Source organism: Microtus ochrogaster (assembly GCF_000317375.1).
Source record: "Microtus ochrogaster isolate Prairie Vole_2 chromosome 14 unlocalized genomic scaffold, MicOch1.0 chr14_random_2, whole genome shotgun sequence".
NCBI classification, from domain to species: Eukaryota; Metazoa; Chordata; class Mammalia; order Rodentia; family Cricetidae; genus Microtus; species Microtus ochrogaster.
In genome coordinates, this window is record NW_004949097.1 from 6,386,951 (window position 1) to 6,413,356 (window position 26,406).

The 26,406-nt window shown below is 39.4% G+C and overlaps 1 protein-coding gene across 1 annotated transcript in view; it reads right to left on the reverse strand.

Moving 5' to 3' along the window:
* Window positions 1–7,320: 7,320 nt before the first annotated feature.
* Plcz1 (phospholipase C zeta 1) overlaps window positions 7,321–26,406 on the reverse strand; it is a 55,818-nt gene continuing 36,732 nt past the window's right edge. Inside the window, exons 10-14 of the mRNA XM_005364546.2 lie at window positions 23,837–23,953; window positions 22,059–22,231; window positions 11,014–11,140; window positions 8,246–8,395; window positions 7,321–7,409 (exon numbers count right to left, since the gene is read on the reverse strand). Coding sequence (XP_005364603.1) covers window positions 7,321–7,409; window positions 8,246–8,395; window positions 11,014–11,140; window positions 22,059–22,231; window positions 23,837–23,953 — 656 coding nt within the window. The remainder of the gene's footprint in view (window positions 7,410–8,245; window positions 8,396–11,013; window positions 11,141–22,058; window positions 22,232–23,836; window positions 23,954–26,406) is intronic.

The following is a 26,406-nucleotide window of genomic DNA, read 5'->3' on the forward strand; positions in this document are numbered from 1 at the left end:
CTTTCCCCTTCCCAGAATTTTCCTGTTCTCATCGCCCTGCCTCTATTTCTGACCAGATTATCACAAGTATACTTCCTGCCTGGCTACTAGCCAATCAGCGTTTTGTTAAAATACAACTGACAAATCTTGACAGAGTACAGGATCATTGCCCTACAGCATGTGACTGCACTGTATCTTAGATCAATGCATAGAGAAACCTCCCTCCAAGGAGTGGTGATCATGAGCCATAAATTTTCAGCTCATGTAGCCTGATGGCCACTTCTCAGAGCTGAGACCCAGGTGAGCATGCCCATCCACTCTCAGTCCCACATCCTGATCTCTTGTGATGCTTAAATTTTACTAAAATAAACTAGTTTTTGATGTAGATTATTTTTACAGTATTTGAGATTATTTTTCTTTTTATCTTCCTCTTTTTTAGTGAGCCTCCTCTTATCAACTTTTATAAAATATATTTAGCATATCAAATATATTAAACAATAGAAAACTATAAGTAAGCAATGCAGTAATTGCTTCCTAACTTTGACTTTTAATTCCCCCCCATCCATACCTATGCTGATAATTTTCTTATTATTGATAGTATAAATCTTTTAGATTCTCTTGCTGTCATCCACCATATTAAATCTGGCCTCCATTTTTTTTTCTCAACTACTGCCATGAACAGATGACATACCATGCTCTGCTAATGGCTCTTAGTTTACTTTGATCAACATGGTACAGTGAGCATGGTACAATGAGTCTCCTTTCTTGCATCCTTGGAATACTTCCACCAGCCTTTGAAGAAGTCCAGGAGGAAAAATAATGTGTGACTGGCCATATCAGCCATCAAATATGAGGATCTCATTGCATAAAGGAAACCATTTTGGAACACCCAGCCCAAGTCAACTCTAGATCAGAGATTCCCAACATCATTTCCTGCAATGGTAGCAAAGTTCTCCCCTATCCAATATGAGAGTCCCTGACACAAGCTGCTGAGTACTGGAAAATGTAGCTATGGTTTTTGAATTTCAGTTGAAATTGATTTAAAAATAACAATAAATTGAACAGATCCATGCTTGATGATGATAGTAAAGAGTAACCTCAGGTAATCTGGTCTCATTACAAGTTCAGAAACAGAGGAATGACTGTTCCAAATATCATTTGGGGTGGAGGGTATTTCTGTGTCCATTATAGAATTCTAAATATAATAAAGTTACAAAATCAATGTAAATCAGTATATCTTTGCTTGTATCATTCTTCTAGTTTTACATAGATTTCTCCAGGAATTTCTGACAGCCATCTTGGACCCATGAGTCAGGAGACTGCTGGAAAATATAAACAAAACTGTGCCTAGATAACTAAAAAGAGAAGAAGCAAGATCCTACTCAGTTATTTGGCCATTTCAGTCTCCTTTGAAGCAAAACTCACTATTTAGATTTAAAAGTAAGAGCCAATAAGCCTTGCTGTCTGCTTAAGTCAATTTAAGACACATTCTTTGTATTTTGTAATAGAAAGGATAATGTGTAACCCAATTGTGTTGCTCCTTGCCGGTTTCCTATCCTCCCTCGATTCCAGAGACAGTCAGACACGGGTGGGGGGGGGGGCTGGGGGGGGAAAGGGGGAGTCAAATCAAGGAGTAACCAGATTTATTTTTGCACAGTAAACATCTTTTAAAGCAAAGAATTGAAGGGTCATGGGGTGGAAAAGGATCTAGCCAATCATTTTAAAGGTCATCCTGTCACGTGTTCAATCACTTTGCATTTACGCGAGAGTGCCCATGTGCTGATATCATCTTGTCAAATTCAGGGACTTCCTGGAGCTTTTGAGTTATTTACTTCTTGAGCTTAAGAACTGTCCCTGCTAATTAGAATGCTTTACTTCCCCATAGAACATCCGGTTTGACTTCCTCTTAGAATATCCCTGGCTTGAGGAGTTTCCCTCCAAGATTGATGGCTTTATTGCAGAGGAAATTGTAACATTACATCCTGTTGCTGATTTTTTTCTGTTACATTTTTGTATTAATTTGGATTTTTTTTTTTGTTTCATTGATACTGGTATGGTATAGGAGGTCCTTCTGCTTATGTTTGCTTTCATTGGTTAACGAATAAAGAAACTGCCTTGACCTTTTGATAGGGCAAAACTTAGGTAGGCATGGAAAACAGAACTGAATGCTGGGAGGAAGAAAGCAGATTTAGAGAAAGCCATGGAGCCGCCAGAGTCAGACATGCTGAATCTTCCCCACTGCTAAGTGCTAATGTACAGATTAATAGAAATGGGTTAAATAAAGATGTAGGAGTTAGCCAATAAGAAACTAGAGCTAATGGGCCAAGCAGTGTTTTAATTAATACAGTTTCTATTTGGTTATTTCGGGTGTAAGCTAGCGGGGCAGCCGGGACAAACAATCGGCCCCTCCTTGCAACACTGATACATGTTTCAATCGTAATTTTTTGTTTCATTTAATAATGTACACCAATTATTATAACACAGTTTTTATTGTTCATTCCCTATCAATACACTTGAGTTGTTTCCATATTGTGATTATTTTAAACTAAGCCAGACTGTGGTGGTCCACACCTTTAATGCCAACACTTGGGAGGCAGAAACAGGAAGAACCCTGTGAGTTCAAGGCCAGCCTGATCTACAAGTGCTAGTTCCAGGACAGACTCGAAAGCTACAGAGAAAGCCTGTCTCGAAAAACTAAACTAAAAGAAAAACTGTTGGGAGGATAAGGAGGTTTTAAATGTAGTGTGTTCTTTCTTCAGCTTTGTGATTTCATTCTGTCAATAACTTGGCATCAGTCAGCTTAAAGGAAAACAACAAATTTATTAATATGTCTAACATGAGATCCACACACATACATAAGGGGGGCAAGGAACTGAAGCTCATAACTTATATAGATAGCTAAACAAATGGGGTATGGACTTGGGCTTCTGTGGAGAAAGAAGAGACAGCATGGATGGAAGGTTGGCTAAGGAGGTATATGGAAGGAAAACTGACCCATTCACTGTACAGGCAACAAACCATGTCTCCCAGGTAACAGATACCTGTGATCAACTCTGAGAAACAGAAGACTGCTCCCCCAACCTTTTCCTGTGAGATCATTCCTGGTCAGGCAGAAGAATATGGGTAGAAAAGCTTATTTATATCTACTGGCTGGCTGTTTACCTCATTGATGTAGTTTTCCTTTCTAGATGTACTGATAGCTGTATTTTATAAGAGGGCTGCCTGGTTCTGCATAGCCCTGCAGTTTCTCTTCTTAACAGGAAAGGCTTCAAGGAAGCATATCTATAATGGGGTATTTTCCTCTCCACTCACTGTGTGAAATCCTTGTGAGGACACATGTTTTGTTCCTCTTGTGGTAATATCTGGGAGTGAAAGGCTGAATAACTGACTAGGCAGATGGTGAATGTATTCATTATGTTCTGTTGCTGTAATAAAACACTGCAACCAAAAGTCACTTATGGAAGTGTTTATTTTGGCTTACAGTACCAGAGGGAGAGTCTATAACAGTGGGGGAGGCCTGGCAGCAGGCAACTGGAGTCAGAGCTGGCAGATCACAACTCTGACCACAGAAAGAGAGCAGAGAAGGCAGAAAGGAAGTGGGGCAGTGCTGTAAACTCTCAAAGCCTGTCCCCAGTAATGTACTTCCTTCTGCGTGGTTCCACATAAGCATCCCATAGTCTTCCCAAATGGTGCTACTACTAGACACTAAGTGCCTATAAGGGACTTTCTCACTCAACCCTTCACATGCAGCTTTATTAGAAACTGTCCAGTCAATTCCAATTGAGTGCACAATATGACAGGTGTGTAAGAGCTCCAGGATTCTACTGCCCCTCAAAATTGCTGCAGGACTCTTATTCTAGGTAGGAGAGATAATTAGTTTTAATTTGCATTCTCATTCCCTCCAATCATAGATTCTCCCAGGGTCAATCAAACACACGTGGGTCCATGGGGAATTACTGGTCTCTCTGTAGAGCAGGGGTTCTCAGCCTGTGGATGGTGACCCCTTTAGGTTAAACAATGTTTTCACAGGGGTTGCATATCAGATATTTCCATTGCAATTCATAATAATAGCAAAATTAAAATAATAAAGTAGGAACAAAATAATTTTATGTTTGGGGGTCACCACAACATGAGGAACTGTGCTAAAGGGTCACAGCATTGAAAGCAACTCGAAAAGGTCTCTACTGGATGTGGGCTTGTGGTAGGTGATTGAATCCAAAGAAGTAAAGGTATCCTCTGTATTGGACAGGTCAGGAATAAAGACTGAAAGAGCTGAAGAGGTGGCCCTGTCAGTAAAGTGCCTGATGAAGAAGAGTAAGTTCTCAATGTTGGAGACCCTGCACCCACATAAAAAAAAAATCAAAGTGTGGCAGCATTCGCCTAATCCTGGCATTGCAGAGAAAGAGATGGGAGAAAAGCTCTGTGCCAGTCAGTCCAGATTCAGTGAGAGAATCTGTCTCAAAAATAAGATGAGAGAGACAGAGGACAACATATGACATCAAACACACATGTGTGTGCATGCTCACACACACACTACAAAAGGAAAATTAACAAAAATAATGAGTCCATGATTGGAAAAACCATCTTATCTACACAAAGAAATAATCTGATGATAAAACTGTAACTGGCAATGAGTCAGGCCATTCACATTAGCCAGAATAGGGAGTACTGGACACTTCAGCGTTTGGACAATGCTCATGCCTCTAAAACACAATGAGCAATGTTCACACATTTGCTTCATCACAGTAGAATGGGTGAGTCTGGAACTGAGTTTTATGTTTTGCAAGGAAACCAACGCCAAAGGCAAATTCCACACCAGCTTCTAGCCACCCCCAATGCCCAGCTTGTGGTGCAAAGCCTGTACCCAGCTGTCAGTTTTACCAGTAGTAAGCAAGGCAAACCAGGAAATATAACCTAATTAGGGTGAGCGAGCGAGCATGCACAGCTTCCCTGAGGAACTGACATTTTTACTAAGAGTCTGAAATGCAAAGGTCTTTTTTCACCACAGTCTCAGGAGTTCATTTAGCCTTTTCTTTTCTTCCCTTCATGACACTATTATTTCTTACAAATGAGCTATGCTTAAGAAGCAAGGGTTGAAGCTGACTTGCTACACTCTTCCCAATCTTCCTGAGATGTGAAAACATTCCATGGCTGTGGAGCTTCTGTGGGTAATAAATTCTTGGGGAAAAATACAATAAAAAAAAACACCACTTCAAACAGTAAATGCTAAACTATGCACATTGTTTAAGTAGAATCAAAATGTTTAAAGACACCACATGATGGTTGGATGGAAAATAAAAAGAATTAACACTTCTTCAAAAATCATATTCAGAGTAGACTATTTAAAAAATTAATAGTCAGGGATGGGATGATAGTTCAGTAAGTAAAGTGATTGCTTTGCAAGTATGAGTAGCTGAGTTCGATCCCCAATACCCACATTAAAAAAACCATACAGTTCATAGTGCAGTAGTATCACACATAAAGACACAGAGAGAGCAGTCAATCCCTGAGGACTGCTGGATCGCCAGCCCAATGAACCATGAGTCCAAGTGAGAGACCCTCTTACAAAAGATTAGGTTGACAACTCCTTTGGAATGATCCATGACACCTATGGCCTCCACATGCACGCACACACTTGTGAATACACATACACACATGTACACGCACAAAAGCACACACAAATGCTGCTTCACAAACACATACAAATAAAAAATTAGTTTTCAAAGTCAGCAAGTGAGTTGAATTCGTACCTATAGGAAAGGTGAAGGGAAGACAACCACGGTCTCTTCTATTTCAAAGCCTAATGGTGCAAATCAAAACAAGACATTTGCTCCACTAAAGAATTAATACACTGGTTAGGAAGCCTTTAAAAGTCGGCAGAATTCCAAATCTCCAAAAGACCTTGGAGATTAGAGATGAAGGCCTTGAATCAGTGGCTGAACATACCCCCACTTCTGCTGCTGGGTTTACAATTGAGAACTCAGCAAGATCCACTGCCTGTCTGCTAAATGGAAGCTATACATTTCTCCTGAGAAACTTCAACAACAGCGTCAGAGGCAGATTTTCCAAAATAATCCATACAGCCATTAAAAGAGCACAAGACCATGCCTTGAACGCGATAGAACATCTGTACCTGATGCTAGGAAGTATCAATTCGAGGTGTATTTACGTTTTTAATATTCAGTCTTGAAGGTGAAGTCTTGTAAAAGATTGCTAGATGAGCTATCAAAAGATAATGAGCTTGGACTACACCTTAAATAAACAATTATTCTTGGTTTTTAGTCACATCTGTGTAGACAGGCTGATTTTTTGTTTCCCAGCCAGCCATACCCAAAATGATCACATAGAAACTGTATTAATTAAAACTCTGCTCAGACTATTAGCTCAGACTTCTTATTAACTACCTCTTCCATCTTAAATTCACCCATTTATATTGTTGGGGTGCTAATTTGCTAGACATACTAAATATGTCAGCATTGTGGGGCTGATCATTAATTTTTCATTTGTTTGTTTTCTTGTTTGCCTGTTTGTTTGGTTTGGTTTTTTTTAAAAGAGTAGTTAGTAAGGAACCATATTCTCCACCACTTCTAGCCAAGTAAAATCTCCCTGTTGGTGAAAAAAATGAGGCCTCTCATCTCTGACCAAGAGACAGTCTTAAAAGTAGATTTTAAGTACTTTAAGTACATTAAGTACAAAAGTACATTAAGGACAGATTCAAAAATACTGCAAATTAATTCAAGACCCAGGCATGTAAGTCCGCATAATAGATTTCTTTTATATATTTGGAGTCTTGACTATAGTGGGAATGCAAATCAATTTCATACACACTTATAAAAATGTCTGTATAATTACAGGGTACCAAATCAAGCCCACGGCATCCAAGAACTAGACTGAGAATTCCAGGGCTAATTACTCTCTAGGATATGAGGGTACAAAGGGCCTGGCAATCTCATTCCTTCCCATAGGTGGTGGTGGTGGGTGTTGAGAAGTTTAAACACTCTTCAATTTCACATCTTCTATGCCACTAAATATTTGACAACATGTCTTCTATGAACAGGCATACTTTAAGGAGCTGTAAATTCTACTCATTAAAAGTGATATAAGCTACTGAAAGTGCAACCCTGGAAGCAGAAGAGCAGGAAAAATTGGCAGCCAGGGAACGGCATGTGTGCACCCTCTGACGTTTTGTTTTTCCCCTTTCTGTTTTGCCCATTGAATGGCGAATGAGCTGGGTATTTCTGACTTAATGAACTTTTTAATATTATGTTTACTATAAGAAAAATACCAACATTCCTTTGGACTGTTTATTGTATGTGTAACAAGCATGCCAGGTACACTTAGTCACTCTCTGATGTACCAAACGTAAACGAACAGTGAAGAAGGCTCAAGGTTCTCACCCGCTTTGGAAAATAGAGGGACACGACGATAACCTGTGGAAGAGGAATTGCGTCCAATTAGAAATAACAAACTAAGAGTTATGGCCTCACCTTACTGGTGAGGAAGGTAGTGTCATCCACTAAGCTCTTTACATAGTTAACACTGTGACTACAGAGTTTTAGGGTTTTTTTTTTCAACCTAGAATGTTACTTTTCCATAAAAATGAAACATTTCCTAGTTTCTGTTCTAACTTCCAGAATTCTGAGTGTCCCTGTGAGGAGCCCACACCTCATGTGTCTCCTCTTACAAGGACATTATGTTCAAAAGCTAACCACCATCCTTCTGCTTCCAGAAGACCATGCCTGCTTCCCAGAATGCCTTGGCTGGTGATTGAAAAATGAGCATGCTGAGAGAAAGTCATTGGTAGCACTAAGGAAACCACCCTGGGAAGCTTACTGCACCATGCTGGCAGCCCCCCAAAAAAATGATCCAAAAAGGTCTGGCTCCCAGGCTCCCAGGGCTGTGCTCAGGCAGAAAGGTGAGCCAGTGGTGTGTCCCCCTCCCCCCCCCCCGCTCCCCATCGCATGCCTGTCCTTTATCTTCTTGTCGCTTGTCGCCATGACTACCTTTCACTGAAAGGGAAGAATTATGATCCTGGTGAAGAAGCACACACACCAGCTTCCCCTAGCATCCTAGCATGCAGCATCCCAAAAGCTAAGAACAGGTCTCTGCAGTTCCGCAGAAGAAAAGTACACAGGTCCATTTACAACTCCCGTCATATCCCACTGATGTAGATGAAGAGATGGAGACATTTGATATGATCAAAGTGTGGCTTCGATAGAGGTACATATAAATGATAATAAAATCATCTTACATTTGAGAACATTACCTTTGTTCATGCAAAGAAGTGGTAAAGTGTACTGCCCGAGAAATTCATTTCCTGTTATAAAGCCTTGATTTTCAACAACAAAACGTATCAGTGCCAGTTCTGGCACTTGAACAATAAATGTAAACGTTTCATTCCACCGTGGACTAAAAGCTGAAATATAAAGAAAGGGGTACAAGAATATCACAGATACCTTAAGGAAAAAGCCAAAAAAAATAGGTCTCCACAATTTTTCTTTCTGACACTTGGGCAATAATTAACAACAATACTAATCTGTATTTCAGAGCACTTAAATATTTAATGTAGTCAGAGGGTAGAAAATCTTCTAACAACAATGATACTGTGATTTGAAAACTTTACATAGATTGAAATCCCATCAGGGGTTAGTAGGTGGGAGAACTGTCTCAAAAATATCACACCGCTGTTTAGTGTTTCATATGACAAAGAGCAGAGCAGAGATGCAAGCAGGGACTGGATCCTTACACAGCATGACTGAAGCTAAAACACTCTGCTCATAAGGAAATGGGGATGTGAGGAAGTTGGAAGAGAGGTTTTCCTGTACCTGGCTGTGATATAAAGAAACCCAGGAAAGCTGGACAAGGAAGGCTGTGAGGTGAGCTCTCTGCCTTACTTTTCACTAATGATGGTTTCAAAGTCTCAGGTTGATAAATAATTTGGGACTCCAGTAAAATAAATCTTCCCAATCAACCAAATACCTTCCCACAGCAAGAAATCCACGTGGTTTTTTTTCTTTTTCCAACTTGACCCAACTCACTCAAAATTTAGAACCTGAGTTCATGGAGTCAAGATAATCACACACAGATAAAAATCTGTGCTTATAGGTCCAAAGGTTGAAAGAGAAATTACACCTGTCCAGGTACAATGACAAACGTTCCAAGTCATGTCAATATTTTTGTTATTTTTAGGACCACTGATAAATCCTTGAATAGTTATAGTGATACCTATGACATCTATAGTACAATTACTTGGTCACCTTTACCTCACCTTCCTGATCTTACTGTACATGGAGCTATTCACATAACAGCCGGGTACAGAAAAACCTCACGTCTAATGTCCTCACGTCACCATTTCTTTATGAAGAGCGTGTCTTAACTACAGTCATACTGCATAAGGATCCAGTCCCTGCTGGCATCTCTGCTTTACGATTTGTCACACAAATCCCTAGGGAGTGGTGTGACATCTTTGAGGCAGTTTTCTCACTTGTTAACCCTGATGAGTTTCAATCCATATGAAGTTTTTTTATTGGGAGCTCACCAAGGCCAGCTGGATTGTGACTGAAAAAGCAGGGGATAAACCCGGACTCTCTGAATATGGCAGACAATGAGGGTTGCCGAGAAGCCAAGGACAATGGCACTGGGTTTTGATCCTACTTCTTGTTCTGGCTTTGTGGGGGCCTAGCCAGTTTGGTTGTTCACCTTCCTAGACCAGGATGGAGGGGGGAGGACTTTGGACTTTCCACAGGGCAGGGAACCCTGACTGCTCTTCAGACTCGAGAGGGAGGGGGAGAGGAGTGGGGGGAGGGTGGGAGGAGTGGGAGGCTGGGAGGAGGTGGAAATTTTTTTTTCTCAAAAAATAAATTAATTAATAAAAGAAATGGTATCTATCATTGTTGTTATAGGTGAAAGCCCTGAGTTCATTTTTTTGCCTTTGGAAACAGTAAGTTAATTATCTTATCCTGGAATAATGACATTGGCCCAAGAGTGGGAATATTGCCATAGAGTACAGGGGTATATTTAGAGTTGATTCTTTACAGAAACTTGGAAACCTCTACAGAAAATCCATGTTCTGAGTCATTGGTCTCCTATAACACCATTTCATCCTGTGTCCTCCCTCCCTCTTTTCCATCCTCTTTATCTGATCTCTGTGACTCCTTCATAAACACATCTATGCAAAAGTAACTTGGAACTTTTATAGAGCATGCAAAATATGAGATTTGATTGGTGAGTCTACTTTGCATGTGTGACCAAACTGATGAATTAGCTATGCCTTATCCAAATATGACATTTTTCCCCAGACATTCACATCTAAAACTACACTACCATTTTCCTAGTAGTCTTACAGGTTTTCCTGTCCACCATCCTAGATCTTTACTCCTCCAGGGTGACTCAAACATACACCCTCCATTCCTTTCTGGATGGCACCATCTTGCTTGTAACTTGACTTCTATGACTTTTAAGCACTGACACGGTATTTCTCATTTCTCTATCATACTTCCCCCCCACCATTACCTAAAAAAAAACAATGCCCTTTATTCTCAGTGCCTTATTCTTCTGTAGATGTCTTAATTTTATCCATTCCTGTAGAGAACTCCCTAAGAGCAAGCCTGGCTTTCAAAACTGCCCAAGTGAAATCTCAGTACAACTTGTTCACTTTATTGTTCACTGTTCTTTATTAAGCATCTCATATTCACCTACCTTGAGTTTCTTGACTTCTTCCTAGCATCTCATAATTGGGTCTTCTTCATGTTTGAGAGTCATGTTGTTTTTTCTTCTTTAAGTACCTTTGCCCCCAACTGTGAAAAAAAATTTCTATCCTTTTCTTTATAGACATCTTCTGGTGTTTTAAAATTGCAATACTTTAGTAAAACAGGAGTTCAAGTCTGATGTACCAAACTGAATTTCCTCAGAGACATTCCCACAAAACCCAGAGGTTTAACAATTATTCTGAATAAATTCTTTTTACACAATTTTTTCTAAGAATTTTTTTTTCTAAAAAAGGTAAATTTTTTTCTAAGTAGTGGAAGAGCTCACCGTTATTCTTAACAACACGAGTCTGCTGCTTCACGTGGTCATTTGGAACGCCATAGACCTCTATCATCACTAATGTGTCCGTTTTGCTAGAGGACAAGCTAATAGGCAACTGGATCCCACTGATGAGCTGTTCAAACACAGATGAGCAGATGGACTTAGCTGAGCGGGAGACTGCATCACCATTTCACCCTAATCTGATGACATAGCCCCCAAAACGAAGGCTCTAAACCAGTTGCTAAAAAGACTGAAGCTGGCAAATGATGGTAATCTTACATTTTAAGCCTTCTACTGTCAAGTATCATTAGATATTAACCAAGAATCTCATGTCCTTCAAGGGCATTTAGAGTGGTATCTGCAGTGCCCAAGGAATGTAATTCATTTGTATGTGTTTTTATTTTTAAAACATAATCATGTTTTGCTTGTTCAGTGTTACTATTTTTTGATAATTTGCACTGAGTTTAAATTCATTCTACATATACTGAAATATTTCAAAGAAATATGACTATTTTAAAATATAAAATATTGCACCACATTATCTTCATGATAGCATTTTCTAAAAGAATTTACATTTGAATCATTTATAAAATTTGATATTATCTGCTGTTATCTACATTACCTTAACAAGGAACTGGAGACTGATAAGATCAACTATCTCATATATAAGTTAAAGTCAGGAATCAAAAACATACTTTCAAAAATTACGGGTTTTATTTGTATTTGTATTTTTTATTGTCCCAGCTAATTATTGAAGCAAAATTGTGTTTTTGTTTTAAGAACAAAGTGAACATAGAACATTTAAAATGTGACGATTTAAGGTAAGAAATAAATTTCCAAACCTAAAACCCCAGTTTTGGCTATAACTACTGTTGAAAGAAATATACTTCCCATATGTCTCCTGGCTACACACCAGACTTTCGAAGGTCTCCTCTCCACAGCCATCTGGTGACCAAAGCTCACTCAAAGTATAGCAGCTAAACTTGAGGAACCCACCAGGAGGCAGGAGAGGAGAGGGCCAGCTAGACATGTGCTGACTCTTGGGTAATATCTTTTTACAGAGACACTAGCACACTTTCAAAAAACTAGAGATAGAGCCTACACGTTCCATAAAAGAGTTGAATCAACGTTCATACAACTTAATCTTCTCTTGAACATTGTATGTGTCTGCACTGAAAGAGGAAACTTGACAAGCAAAAAACCACAAAGATGCAACTAACAAACTGTTTAAGATTCACAAGTCCCAGAACAGAAGTAAAAGAAACATGAGAGAGAGAGAGAGAGAGAGAGAGAGAGAGAGAGAGAGAGAGAGAGAGAGAGAATGTCTCATACAAAAATGACTGATCCTGTAGTAATGAATCCCAGTGAAAACAGCATGGAAAAGGCCCCAGACAGAGTTCAAAAGAAGAATTAAAAGTGTTCAAACATCTCAAAGAAGACAAAAGCAAAGTGTTGAATGAAATGTTGAAGTCAACCAATTGTATAAAATTTAAATTTAATACAGATAGAATAGAAAAAGATAATTCTAGAAATGAAAAACCCAATAAGTAAAAAAAAAAAACAGTAGAAAACCTCACCAATAAAATAAATAGATCAGCTGGAAAACAATGAATCAGAGCTAGAAGACAAAGTAGAGGAAATACATTACTCAGTAAAAGTGAATGTAAAATATATATGGAAGTTTAGGGACAGGATGTCATGAAAAACATAAGTTTTGAATTGTAGACCAAAAAGAAGAAAACCATAGAAAAGGCACCAAGAATACCATCAATAAAATCAAAGATTGCCCAAACCTAGAGAAAAGGATCCATCCATGTATAAGAGACCTACACAACGCCAAAAAATAAAAAATAAAAAAAAAACCAATCTCTCAATTACATCAAAGGTAAAAAAAAAACCTACAAAATCTACAAAGTGACAGAAATTAATCTTTCAGTAGTATGGCTCCTAATACTAATGTACTCAATTCCCTAATAGAAACATGCATTCTAGCAAAATGAATGAGAAAACAGGACCCTAGGCCAAGCGGTGGTGGCACACACCTTTAAGCTCAGAACTCGGGAGGCAGAGGCTGATGGATCTCTTGAGTTTGAGGCCCACCTGGTCTACAAGACCTAGTTCCAGGACAGGCTCCAAAGCTACAGAGAAACCTTGTCTTGGGGAAAAAAATAAATCACAAGAGAAAACAGGACCCATCTTTTTCCTGTCTCCAAGAAATTTACCTTATCATCAAAAAAGACAACTCCTTACAATAAAAGGATGGAAAAGTATTATTCCAAACAAATAGAACTAGGAAATAAGTAGGTGTAGGTATAACTATTCTATTATCTGACAGTAAATTTAAAATCAAAACAAATTAGTCAGAGAGTATAATGAAGGTCCCTTCATGATCATTAAAGGAACACCCACCAAGAAGACAGTACAAAGCTGAATGTCTACACAAAACACAGGTGCACCCAACTTCAACGAAGACATGCTACTATATTTAAAACCATAGATAATCCCAACAAACTGATTATGAGTAGATTTAATTCCAACTCTAACTACTAGACAACTCCATATATAAATCAAATGGACCTAACACATCTACTGTTGTGAAACAATATTTTAAGGTGTGTTGCATTTGTTTATGTTGTGGGAAATTTGTTTAATGATGCAAAGGTATGTAACATTTGTTTAATTCTGTGAAGCTGTGCTACTTTGCCTGTCTAAAACACCTGATTAGTCTAATAAAGAGCTGAACAGTTGATAGAAAGGCAGGATAAATAATAGGTGGGGCTGGCAAACAGAGAGAATAAACAGGAGAAAACTGAGAAGAGTAAGAGAGATGAAAGAACAAGAAAAAAGGGGGCCAGACCCCCAGCTGCACAGCCAGCTGTGGAGGAAGAGAGAAAGTAAGATTACAGAAATAAGAAAAGGAAAAAGTCAGAGGCAAAAGACACAGGGGATAATTTAAGAAAAGTTGGCAAGAAAGACACTTAAGGAAATGTTAAACATCCTTAGCTATCAGGTAAATGCAAATCAAAACAACTCTGAGATACATCCTATACAAGTCACAATGGTTAAGATCAAAAACACCAATGATAGCTTATGCTGGAGAGGATGTGGAGTAAGGGGAACTCTCCTCCATTGCTGGTGGGAATGCAAACTTGTACACCACTTTGGAAATCAGTATGACAGTTTCTCAGAAAATTGTGAATCAACCTACCTGAGGACCCAACAATACCACTCTTGGGCATATATCCAAAAGACACTCAATCATGCTACAAGGACACTTGTTCAACTATGTTCATAGTAGCATTATTTTTATTTTTTTATTTATTTTTTTTCTTTAATTTATTTATTTATTAAGGTTTTCTGCCTCCTCCCCACCACCGCCTTCCCTTTCCCTCCCCCTCCCCCGATCAAGTTACCCCCACCTCAGTCTGAAGAGCAATCAGGGTTCCCTGCCCTGTTGGAAGTCCAAGGAACCCCCACCTCCATCCAGGTCTAGTAAGTTGAGCATCCAAACTGCCTAGGCTCCCCCAAAGCCAGTACATGCAGTAGGATCAAAAACCCATTGCTATTGTTCTTGAGTTCTCAGTAGTCCTCATTGTCCGCTATGTTCAGCAAGTCCGGTTTTATCCCATGCTTTTTCAGACCCAGGCCAGCTGGCCTTGGTGAATTCCGGATAGACCATCCTCATTGTCTCAGTGTGTGGGTGTACCCCTCGCAGTCCTGAGTTCCTTGCTCGTGCTCCCCCTCCTTCTGCTCCTGATTTGGACCTTGAGATTTCTGTCCGGTGCTCCAATGTGGGTCTCTGTCTCCTTTCATCGCCTGATGAAGTTCAGGAGGTTGCCTATATGTTTGTCTTTGGATTCACCTTCTAATTAGCTTCTCTAGGATCGTGAATTATAAGCTCACTGTCCTTTATTTATGTCTAGAAACCAAATATGAGTGAGTACATCCCATGTTCCTCTTTTTGGAGCATTATTTTTAATAGCCAGAACCTGGAAACAGCCTAGATGCCCCTCAACTGATTAATAGCCAGAACCTGGAATCAGCCTAGATGCCCCTCAACTGAATAATGGATAAAGAAAATGTGGCACATTTACATATTAGAGTACTACTCAGTGGTTTAAAAAAATGACATCTTGAAATTTGGATGCAAATAGATTGAACTAGAAAAAACATCATGAGTGAGGTAACGCAGACCCAGAAAGATGAGCTTGATATGTATTCACTCATAAGTGGTTATTAGAGAAGTTAAATAACAAGGTAAACCTTAAGAAAACATACAAAGATACACCTGGAAAGGGGAACAGACAAGATCACCTGACAAAATTGGGAGCATGGAGGTTGGGGAGTAGGAAGGATGGAAGGGAAAGACAAAGGGAGAAGGGGAGAGGGGAAGAGAACTGGAGGGAATGGGATCATTAAGATGGAGGAAGGACAGAGATGAGAGCAAGGAAAGAGATATTTGGATTGAGGGAGCCATTATGGGACTAGCAAGAAACCTAGCACTAGGGAAATTTCCAGGAATTCACAAGGATGACCCCAGCTAAGACCCTAAACAATAGAAGAGAAGGTACCTGAACTGGCCTTGCCCTGTAGTCAGACTGATGAATATCTTAAATATCACCATAGAACCTTCATCCAGCAACTGATGGAAACAGAGTGGAGACCTGCATCAGAGCATTGGACTGAGCTCCCAAAGTTCAGCTGAAGAGTGAGAAAAATAAAAGAATATGAGCAAAGAGTTCAAGACCATGATGGGTACACGCACTGAAATAGTTTATCTGAGCTAATGGGAGCTCACCAACTCCAGCTGGATAGAGAAGGAAATAGTATATGTCCAAACTAGTCCCTCTGAAGGTGGGTAACAATTTAATGGCTGGGCAGACTTCAGGGCCACTAGCAGTGGCACCAGAATTTATCCCTACTTCTTGTACTGCCTTGTTTGGAACCTATTCTCTTTGAATGGATACCTTGCTCAGGCTAGATATAGTAGAAATGGCCTTAGACCTTCTTTAAAGCAATGTGCCTTACCCTCTCTGAGGAGTGGATGGGGAGGGCAGTGGGGCAGGGAGGTTAGGTGAGGGAAGGGGAGGAGGGGAAGGAGTGGGAACTAGGATTGGTATGTAAAATGAAAAAAGACTGCTTTTTAAAAGATAAATAAAGGAAGGGAGGGAGAAAGAGAAAGAAAGAAAGAAAGAAAGAAAGAAAGAAAGAAAGAAAGAAAGAAAGAAAGAAAGAAAGAAAGAAAGAAAGAAAGAAAGAAAGTCTGGCAAGAAGAAAGCAAAGCTAAGGCCAGGCATTCATAAGTAAGAATAAGACTTTATGTATTTTTTGGGGAGCTGGATGTCAGGCCCCTCAAAAGAGCAAAGAACCAAAAGAATAAAGAATTTAAAAAAACCTACAGATTGTTGTACTCAAAACTAAAAAATGCACTTTTTTTTTTTTTTATTTTTTGGATTTTTCGAGACAGGGTTTCTCCGTAGCTTTTTGGTTCCTGTCCCGGATCTAGCTCTTGTAGACCAGGCTGGCCTTAAACTCACAGAGATTCGCCTGCCTCTGCCTGCTGAGTGCTGGGATTAAAGGCGTGCGCCACCACCGCCGGGCATTAGAATACACTTTCTTCTCAAATGTTCATGGAAATTTCTCCAAAATTGTTGATATATTAGGACTAATTAAGTCTCAAAAATGTGAGAAAATTGAAAAAATATCTTGTATACTTTCTATCCCGGATGTAAGACCTGATCTCCTGGGTATGTCAGGGAAGAAAGTTGAGGATGTACTTCAACCTATAGGCAGAAAAAAACAACTTTCTAAACAGGATCCTGACAAGACCAATGTCAAGGCAAACAACTCATTAATGAGACCTCATGAAACCAAAAGGCAAAGGGTATCATCATTAAACTGAAGAGCCAGTCAATAGAATGGGAAAAAATTATCAGCTATATATCTGGCAGGGAGTTAGTATCTACAAAAAGCTGGAAAACAATCAGACAAACAAACAAAAAACAACTAAATATCACAAAAAAACTAATTAAAAGATGTGGCATGGAACTAAATAGGGAGAATTACATTATATATGTGTATTCAATTCTCAAACAAAAATGTTATAAGCCTAAAGATGCAGTTATAAAAACTGAAGGACAGTTTAAATCTCTAAGGATGAGTATATGTTTGTATATTAATTACTCATATAAAGAAAAAGAAAAGGAGAGAGGCAGAACAGCAAATAGGAGGCGAAAGGAAAAGAAAACCCACTGACGTGTAACATCTGTTGTCTTAAACCTATACATTATGATATCAACTATACACTAGATGACTAAAAAAAGTGAGCAGTCTGTATTCAAGGGGCAGAAATCCTTCAACAGAGTTAGACATCTGCCTGCTTAGGAAGTACATTGTTTATAGACCTTTTCTACACTGCTCCCAAATCTGAGGCCTTGCCAGTTAATGATCAGCTATTCTAGGAAAGGACCTTACCAAGGTGGGGCCATTTCATTTTAGTACACTCTACGCCAAAGAAAAGAATGGGCTAAACAAAAACTCTCATTTCACAGGAGACAGAATAAACTGGACGTGCTGATGGTCTTCATCAAGGACTTCAGGAAGCTTATGGCAAACCCAGGCCTTTGGGTTTTGTGCTCCCATAACCTGTGAGATGAAAGTGAGGAACTACAAAGCCCCCAAGTGCACAAGAAGAAGACTCACTCCCATGACTGTGGTGTGTGGCTGTAGAGACTGCTTCCGGGAAGACTGAGTCCTATCTGAGTCCAACTGCTTAACACCTCAACATGAGATTCTCGGAATACACACCCAGAACACTCACGAGCATCCCAGTGCACAAACTACCTTGAAACTCCATTTCCAGCAAGACAGCACAGATGCTCCGTGCTATTCTCAGCATGCAACAGACGCCGTCACTCATTCGATTAGCTTCCACATACAGAGCATGTGTTTTATGTCAGATCCTGTCAACAAGGCTTGAACAGAGCACAGTTCCTATTCTTAAAGAATCTTCAGAAAGGTGGGGAATAAGAACAAGAAAATTAATATAATGCAGTGTGCTAACTTCTATAATATGTACTTGTGTAGGTTGTAACAAAAAAAAAATAGAAGGAAACTGTAAAAGAAAAAAGAAAAAAAAAAAGAGGAGGACAACCGAGTGGAAAAAAGGCTTCCAAAAAGTAATGATTTTTTTTTTAAGTCATGAGTCAGTTGGGTCATGCCATCTAAATTTAATCCCAGTACTCAAGGCAGAAGCTGATAGATCTCTGTGAGTTCAAGGACAACCTGTTGGCCTAGATAGCAAGTTCCAAGATAGCTATGATTGCACAGTAAAATCTTGTTTAAAGGAGAGGGAGAGTCCAGAGAGAGACAAAGACAGACAGAGAGATGGAGACATGGAGGGAGACATGGAGAATGCAGCAGGAAAGTGAATGGTAAGGAGGAAGAAGCCTGAAACTGAAGGAAGGAAATCCTGATCGTGGCCATAGAATACGTTAAGGCTAGACATGGTGAGACATGGGTACAGAGAAGTAAGCCACGCCTTGACTAGGACAGCAACTGGTAGGCAGAAATGAATGTCAAGTATTAATAAGATCATCATTGTAGCAAAACCTAAAGTTTTCTATGTAGAAAAGAGTATCCAGAAGGACAGAGACAGGCTGTTTTAGTTCAGCTTCTGCATTATGATGACAAAAACAACCTTGAAGAAGAGATGCTTTTTCAGCTTACATTGTGTGGGAGTCCAAGCAGGAACTTGATGCAGCTTACCACATCCACAGTCAAGAGCAAAAAGAATCAGTGCATGTAAGCTTGCTGCACAGCTTACCTGCTTCTTGTATAAATCCCAGGACCCAAACCAAGGGGATGGTACCACCCCATTCAGCCTGGGTCTTACCAATGAGAAAATCTCTTGGGGCTGGAGAGATGGTTCAGTGGTTAAGAGTACTTGCTGTTCTTCCAAAGAAACAGAGTGTTATTCCCAGTACTTGCTTGGCTGCTTACAACTTTATCAATCCAGTTCTAAAGGATCCAAGACCCTCTTCAAGCCTCCATGGGCACCAAGCATACACTGGGTACGTAGACATACACACAGACAAAATACCCATACACATAAAAGAATAAAATGCTTTTTAAGGTGCAAATCAGGAGCAGAAGGAGAGGGAGCACGAGCAAGGAACTCATGACCGCGAGGGGTACACCCACACACTGAGACAATGGGGATGTTCTATTGGGAACATCAAGGCCAGCTGGCCTGAGTCTGAAAAAGCCTGGGATAAAACCGGACTTGCTGAAAAGAAAATCTCTTGTAGACATGCTCACAGATCAACCTAACCAAAATAATCTCTCCCTGAGACTGCCTTTCCTGGTGATTACAGACTAGGTCAAACTGACAGTTAAAATTAACCATCAAGTGGAGTGATTGGACATGTTCAAAAGTCAAGAGAAGAGACCAAATGATAGATAATAAATTCCTGAAACAGAACAGCAGCAAAGGTAGCTAGACCAAGATAATGGATAATGAAGACATGGAGTGGGCTAGGTAGAATTTAAAGATGGATGATATAGGAAGTGGAGGAGATGTATAACATCATCCTGGTTTCTGGTGTGAGCTGGTCAGACTAATGGTGCTGTTCATTGACATGTCAATAAAATATTTAAAGATGGATTGACTAGGAAGAGATGTTCAGTTTTAAATTTTTCAAGTTTGACAGTATACAGATTTAATAGTTGTGGATGCTTGTTAGACTGTTTAAAACATACTTAGGTTCTAAAAAATGAGGTCAGGTTAAAGATTTGAGCCTTATTGGTGGTTAAAATCATGAACTGTTGTGTAAGAGAATTTTAAAAGACTCATTAGTTTGGAACAAGCCAAGAATAAAGACTTTATTCAATATAAATAATTTAGGAGTAGATATAGGAAGAGGAATTCATCAGTGAAAGCAAAAGATTCCCATGGCAGATGGATAAAGAAATCAGGACTCAAAGAGACTTGAGTGTGTTATGAGGGGTTCTTAAGAGTGGCTAATCCAAGCCAGGTAGTGGTGGCATATGCCTTTAATCCCAGCATTTGGGAGGCAGAGGCAGGGGGATCTCTGTAAATTCAAGGCCAGCCTAGTCTACAAGAGCAAGTTCCAGGACAGGTTCCAAAGCTACAGAGAGACTCTGTCTCAAAAAAACAAAACAAAAAACCAAAAACAAAAAATGGCTAATCCACCTTTTCCCACTGAATCAACTACTTAAAAGATGCAAAAAAAAATGAAGCCAACGTGACAATTCCCTTGTAAAAGAAGCCCAGTAGTTAATAGTACTTCTCCAGATACCAGAAAAAGTGTCAGCTAATCAATATTTGCTGCACCTATTGTAGGTGATTTCTAGGAGTCTACTTTGACTGGATTATAGTGTCACAGCATCCTAACAGCAGGAGCAAAGCCAGCAGTGTCCCTCACCAAAGCATTTCCTCCTGGCCATCTTTTCTCCTTTCAGATTTATTTTAGAAAGTAGAAGCAAAACCTCCTGTTCTGCCCTTGGGTTAAATGGCTAGGACCCAAAGCAGGTGAGAGTATACCCCCAAACCCTGCAGTGTGATGACAGTGCTGAGCAGAGATGAGACAGAGACTGTAGGTGAAGCATATTCTGGGGACTCCAGGGTTTTGTGCACTACAGCCAAGAGCAAAGATCAAGAGGCCACTTAACAGCTGGCAGAGTTCTAGTATGGAACACGTAGCTGGAAACAGCAAGATTGCTGACCCAAATTCCAGATGGGCATCTGAGATGATGCCTATGGTTGTAGGGGCAACCAGGTAAACAGAAGGAGGCACTCCAAAGAGGTCATACCTAGCTAATTCATTAGCAAACAAATCCTCCAGTTTCAGACTTTATAGGTGGTGGTACAGCCTTAAGGAGTGGCTTGTAATTAAGTGGGAGAAAAATGCAACCAGACCGTGTTGTAAAGGTTCGATGACATTTTACAAAGCAAATAAACATTGCATTTAGATCACAGAGAATGAAGAAAAGTTGATGATAATGGAGACAGCTGCTTTTGCTCTCAACAAAACTGTACAGACAATAATAAAAGATGAAATAAGGAGACAGGAGAACTGGGAAGGAACAGAATGCAGATACAAATAAAGAAGAAGTAACATGAGGAAACCATGAATTGGAGACTAGAAGTGCAGGAGAAAATGCACATCTATATTAAAATAAAAATAAAAACACAAAGGATTCTGAGAGGAAGGCTCAGCAGTTAAGAGTAGGCACTGCTGAGAATCAGGGTTCAATTTCTAGCACCCATGAGGGGCGGCTCCCAATCAGCTGTACCTCCAGCTCCAGGGGGATCTGATGCCCTCTTCTGGACTCCACAGGTACATACGCTACACACACACACACACACACACACACACACACACACACACCTAACTAAATAAATAAATCTAAAGACTGAAACATATATTTTGAATCATCAATGTAGGGAGTAAATGTTAAAAGTTCTCCCAAACTACAGGGGAAAAAAATGAGAACATTTTTGTAACACTTTAATAGATGAGGAAGATAGATACAGAAAAGATGTGTACATAGCTTCCTTTATTTGCAATTGAACAGAGTTCAGAGACTTAGCAGGGAAAAATACTGTATTACAAAAGTAAGAGATTAATGAGAAGGAAATCACTCCTGGAATTTGAGGGTGAACATCTTTAAGATGAAGGGACAAAAAGCAGCACGTCCACAAAGTCATCAGCGGACTGAAATCAAACCCCTCCATCACAGTGCTAAATGGCAGGATACAATGGAATAAAATAAACAGGTTTCTCAGAGGAAAAGGTTTTAGCCTCAATATTTCTAAGCCCTGGCAGAAAATCATTCATGTGAAAATGCACAGAAAGACATTTTGCAGACACAGAAAAAGATGCTAAAACGGTACCCATTAATTGTGTCTAAAAAGATTAACAGGACTTTAAGAGGCATTAGAGCAGATCAGTAGAATTGAAATATTAATATACACTATCTGGTTTACTTAAAAACCAGCAAATAAAAGAACAAGTCATTAATCTTACTCGTATTGTGAGGGTAATCGGGTGGCCATCTCCTATTGCTTCACTGGGGTTAAAGCTCAAGGTTGTATCTCTTAGGAAGTCTGGCTTCAAGAGATACCCAGAGCCTCCATTATCCAAAAATTTCCCATTCTGCAAGTCCATAGGCAGTCCAGGGGTTTGGAAATTCAAGGCCACTGTGAAAAAGAAGTATGTTGACATTGTTTGGAAACAGAGTGTAGTTAAAGACATTCAGTTCAGTGGTGTGTCAAAATCATCACACACTACATATCTTCATTTATTCTAACACTATGGATCATTCATCTAATAATTCATGATTTTTAAACTTTTTTGCTGTCTTGATGTGGTGGTTTTAATGAAATGAAATGAAGATGGTCTCCATAGGCCCATAGGAAGTGTTGCTATTTAGGAGGTGTGGTCTTGGTGGAGGAAGTGTGTCACTTAGGGTGGGCTTTAAGGCTTCAAATATTCAAGCTAGGCCCAGCATCTCTTTCTCTCTCTCTTTCTACTGTCTGAAGATTCAGATGTAGAACTCTCAGCTACCTCTCCAAGACCATGTCTGCCTGCATGCTGTCATGCTTCATGCCATTATGATAAGGGTCTAAACCTCTGAATTGTAGGCCAGTCTCAATTAAATGTTTTCTTTTATAAGAGTTGCAGTGGCCATGGTGTCTCTTCACAGCAATGGAAATCCTGACACTTGCCTATGTCAATGTGTGTCTGTGAATTGTAACATTTAGTTTGCAAATTAAATTATTATATAGTTGTTGGTTGTTGGGTTAGGAATGGGGACAGGAAATCATATAGCACAGACTGACCTCAGGCTCTCCATGTGAAAGAGGAAGACTTTGAACTCCCAAAGCTCTTGTCTCCCCTTTCCCTACTGAGATTACTGAGATTACAGGCGTGCTTCATAATATCCATCTATTATCTTGCATAATGCAAGGAAAGTGGCATTCAGTATGGATTACCAAAAAGCAAAACATGTGTCAAATAATATTCAATAAATACAAAAATAAAGAAAATAGGGCTGGGACTCTACCTTGGGGTAGCATGTTTCCTTAACCTGTGTGGGGCATTATATTTAATCATCAGTACTGGTTTCTACTGCTAAGGAAAAGAAAGCACCAACTATAATACAAATATCCAGGTCCAAGAGCTGGCTATGTTCCCTAAGACGGTGAGAAACTGGTATGCACATTGATTGATTAGTGGTCCTGGTATACAGTCCTCCCTCAAGCCTTCCTTATTCCATCTGACTCCACTGCCCATATTCTCAGACCTACACACAAGCCTCTCCACGGTTCAGGAAATGAAGAATGAGCAATGACAAGCAATGACATTGAGTGGCTGGGTCTGGTGCCATCCCTGCTCTTCAGGTAGGAGCAAGGAGAATCTGGCACAGAGAAATGACCAGTCCTGTGACCTTACTCATCTTCTGATACTGAGAGTGTCAAAGCTCATGAGAAGTCAAAATGATGGAGGACACCTGATTAAAAAGAAGGCTTGAGCCCAACTCAAGCAAGGAACTTGATCTTTGATTCCCCTTCTGTCCATCTGGTCACCCTGTTCCTCAAGCACACAAGTTCCAATATCAAGTCCTTGTGACTTCATCTTCCAACCCTCTCCAGTCACTGGGGGAAAACTTTAGCTCTAGAAACCAGTGATTTATCAATATCCCACTCCCAGGGTCAGAACTTTTCCAGAAATTGCCATTAACTCACCCAAGGAATTTATTTCCACTTACATTTGCAGGTAACCCATTGTCCTACATAACATACCCATCTGACAGCCTACATTCCAAAACTCTTGAGGGTTAAAATTAGAAGAGTCTGCTCTGATCATTTTGGGGTAAACTCTGGTGATGAATGACCTGGTATGGAAAATGAATTCATTGGCTAAAAAAAAGAGAAAAGTAATAAAATTTTGTGAAGCATGTGTAATAAAAATCTATTTTTATATTACTCATATGTATGAAATAATTCTTTGTATGACCTGTACAAAACCATTTATCAATTACAAGATAAAAGAATTCTATACATTTATGCTTACAAGATAATTAATAAAATTTGTAATATTTCATGGAACAACTTACATACATTGATTAGATACTTGAGGAACTATTTTGCTCTCACACATCCAAATTAATTACACATTAGTACAAAAATACACACGATTCCAAAATAAAATGTATTTTAAGTAGCATATTTATCAGTTTGATTTTTTTTACATTTTCAATTTTCACATTAAGATGGACTCAAATCTAAGTCATATAAAACTATGTATTTCTAGTTCCATTAATTTAGAGATCTTTTCACATAATTAAAGAGTTTAGAGGGGTCCTCAAATTATCTGGCTTAGCTTCCAGTCCTCTGGTCCAGCATCTTTTCCTCAAGTGCTTCCAACTCTGTTTTAAACCTTCCTTTGGCAATCTCATGGACTTCTCAACATTTTCATCTCTAATACGTCTTTTGTTGAGCTATCTACTTGCTTGTAACATGTACATATTTATGCATGCATATGCAATCTATACATACTCTGTATAATTCTGCTTGTCTATAAGTGACTTGGGATTAAAAACTAATTTGCATCCTTCACCATTTGACTGATGTTCATTAGCTTAGTTGAACACAGATGTCAGTTTTCCCCAAGATTTTTTCGTCTGTCACTGAACAGATCTCATTGCCACAACCATTTTTGACAATATGACAATCAACATTGAGAGAAATTATTGCCATGTATAGCCCTTGGTATTTGTTAGTGGGACAGAACCCTTTCCTCCTTGACCTAAATGCTGTTGTTTTAGAAGCATTTTTAGTTTAAAAGCCAAATATTGTTTTGAAATCATGATCCCTTCTGTGCTCTAAAGGAAGTCTATCCACAAGCACAACAAGCAAACTTGGAACCTAGGGCTGACCGTCTACAGAGTGTTGCATTAATGGTGATGATGGTTGGGTTAAGAAACATCCACACATCAACAAGGCACACCTACATGTATGTCTGTGAAGGTATTGATTAACTGAGAAAGACACCCTCATTATGTGTGGTATCAACACATTGTTAGGTCCTTGTTTAAAAAAAGGGGAGGGGAGTGAGGAAATCCAGTTGATCACAAGCACCCATCTCTCTTGCTTGTTTATCTAAAGAGATGTGGACAAGCAGCTGCCTTGTACTTCCACCACCATGGAGCTATAGCTCTTTTACTTCCTGTGCCAGGATTGACTCTGTCTCCTCAAACTGTGAGTCACCTCGGCTTCCTTCCTGAAGTTGCTGCTTGGCAGGCATTTGGTCATGGCAATGAGAAAAATAGCTATGAAGGTCTTGTAACATGATATCAGTGTGTTACTTCTGAAATTTGCCACTAGAAATTGCACACGATTTATTACAAATGCACTTCATGCTCTTCCTAGAAACATATGGAAATCAAATAAAAAGAGGAAATAAAACTTCATACAATCTCACTACTCAATTAAGAATTACCAATATCTGGGTGGTGGGTTTCTTTCTATTTTTTTTCAATCTATATGCTAATTTTTCAAATGAATTTATATCATGTATTCCCTCTTACTGGTTGTCTTTTTTTAACTTAACTGGAATAATGTGAGAACCATTCCATTTTGATAACATTCCTAGATTTTATTTTTGTGATGTTTATAATGGTATGTACAGTAAGTCTAGGTATCTGTGTAGTTAAACCTTTGCTGTTATCATTAACTATTTAATTACTGACTTTTGGTACAAGAATAATATTCTACTCTCTTTATGGCACTATGCACTATATCTAGGCTTACCTGCACCAATCCCTTTCCAAAATTGCTTGTGTGTGATTAATCTACTAGAAGTGAGAGAATTGTGACTACTCCCACTGTGCCAAACCTCCTATTCTTAAAAAATTTAAAAACTACACAACACATTGAGGTGTCAGACGTCAGCTAGTAAAGTGGGCCATTCAAACACTCTTGACCAGACTGTGCAGTAAGAAATCTGTGCAACCCAAGTTGGGAAGGTGACCCAGCAGATAAGAGTTCCCAGTAAGCAAACATGCAGACCTGCGTTTACATCCCCATCACCCAAATAAAAACCCAGCATGGCTGCATGAACACCTATAGCCTCAGCACTGTGGCAGGATGGGAGTGGACCCAGAGGGTGTATCAGTGAGACTTGCTGACTACCAGCCTAACTCCAGGTTCAGTGAGAGATCCTGTCTTGAGGGAACAAGGCAGAGAGTGACAGAATAGAACCCTGGTATCTTCAACTGGATTCTGCTTGATCACAAGTACATGTATTCACGTACACACATCGCTCTCCTCTCTCTCTCTCTCTCTCTCTCTCTCTCTCTCTCTCTCTCTCT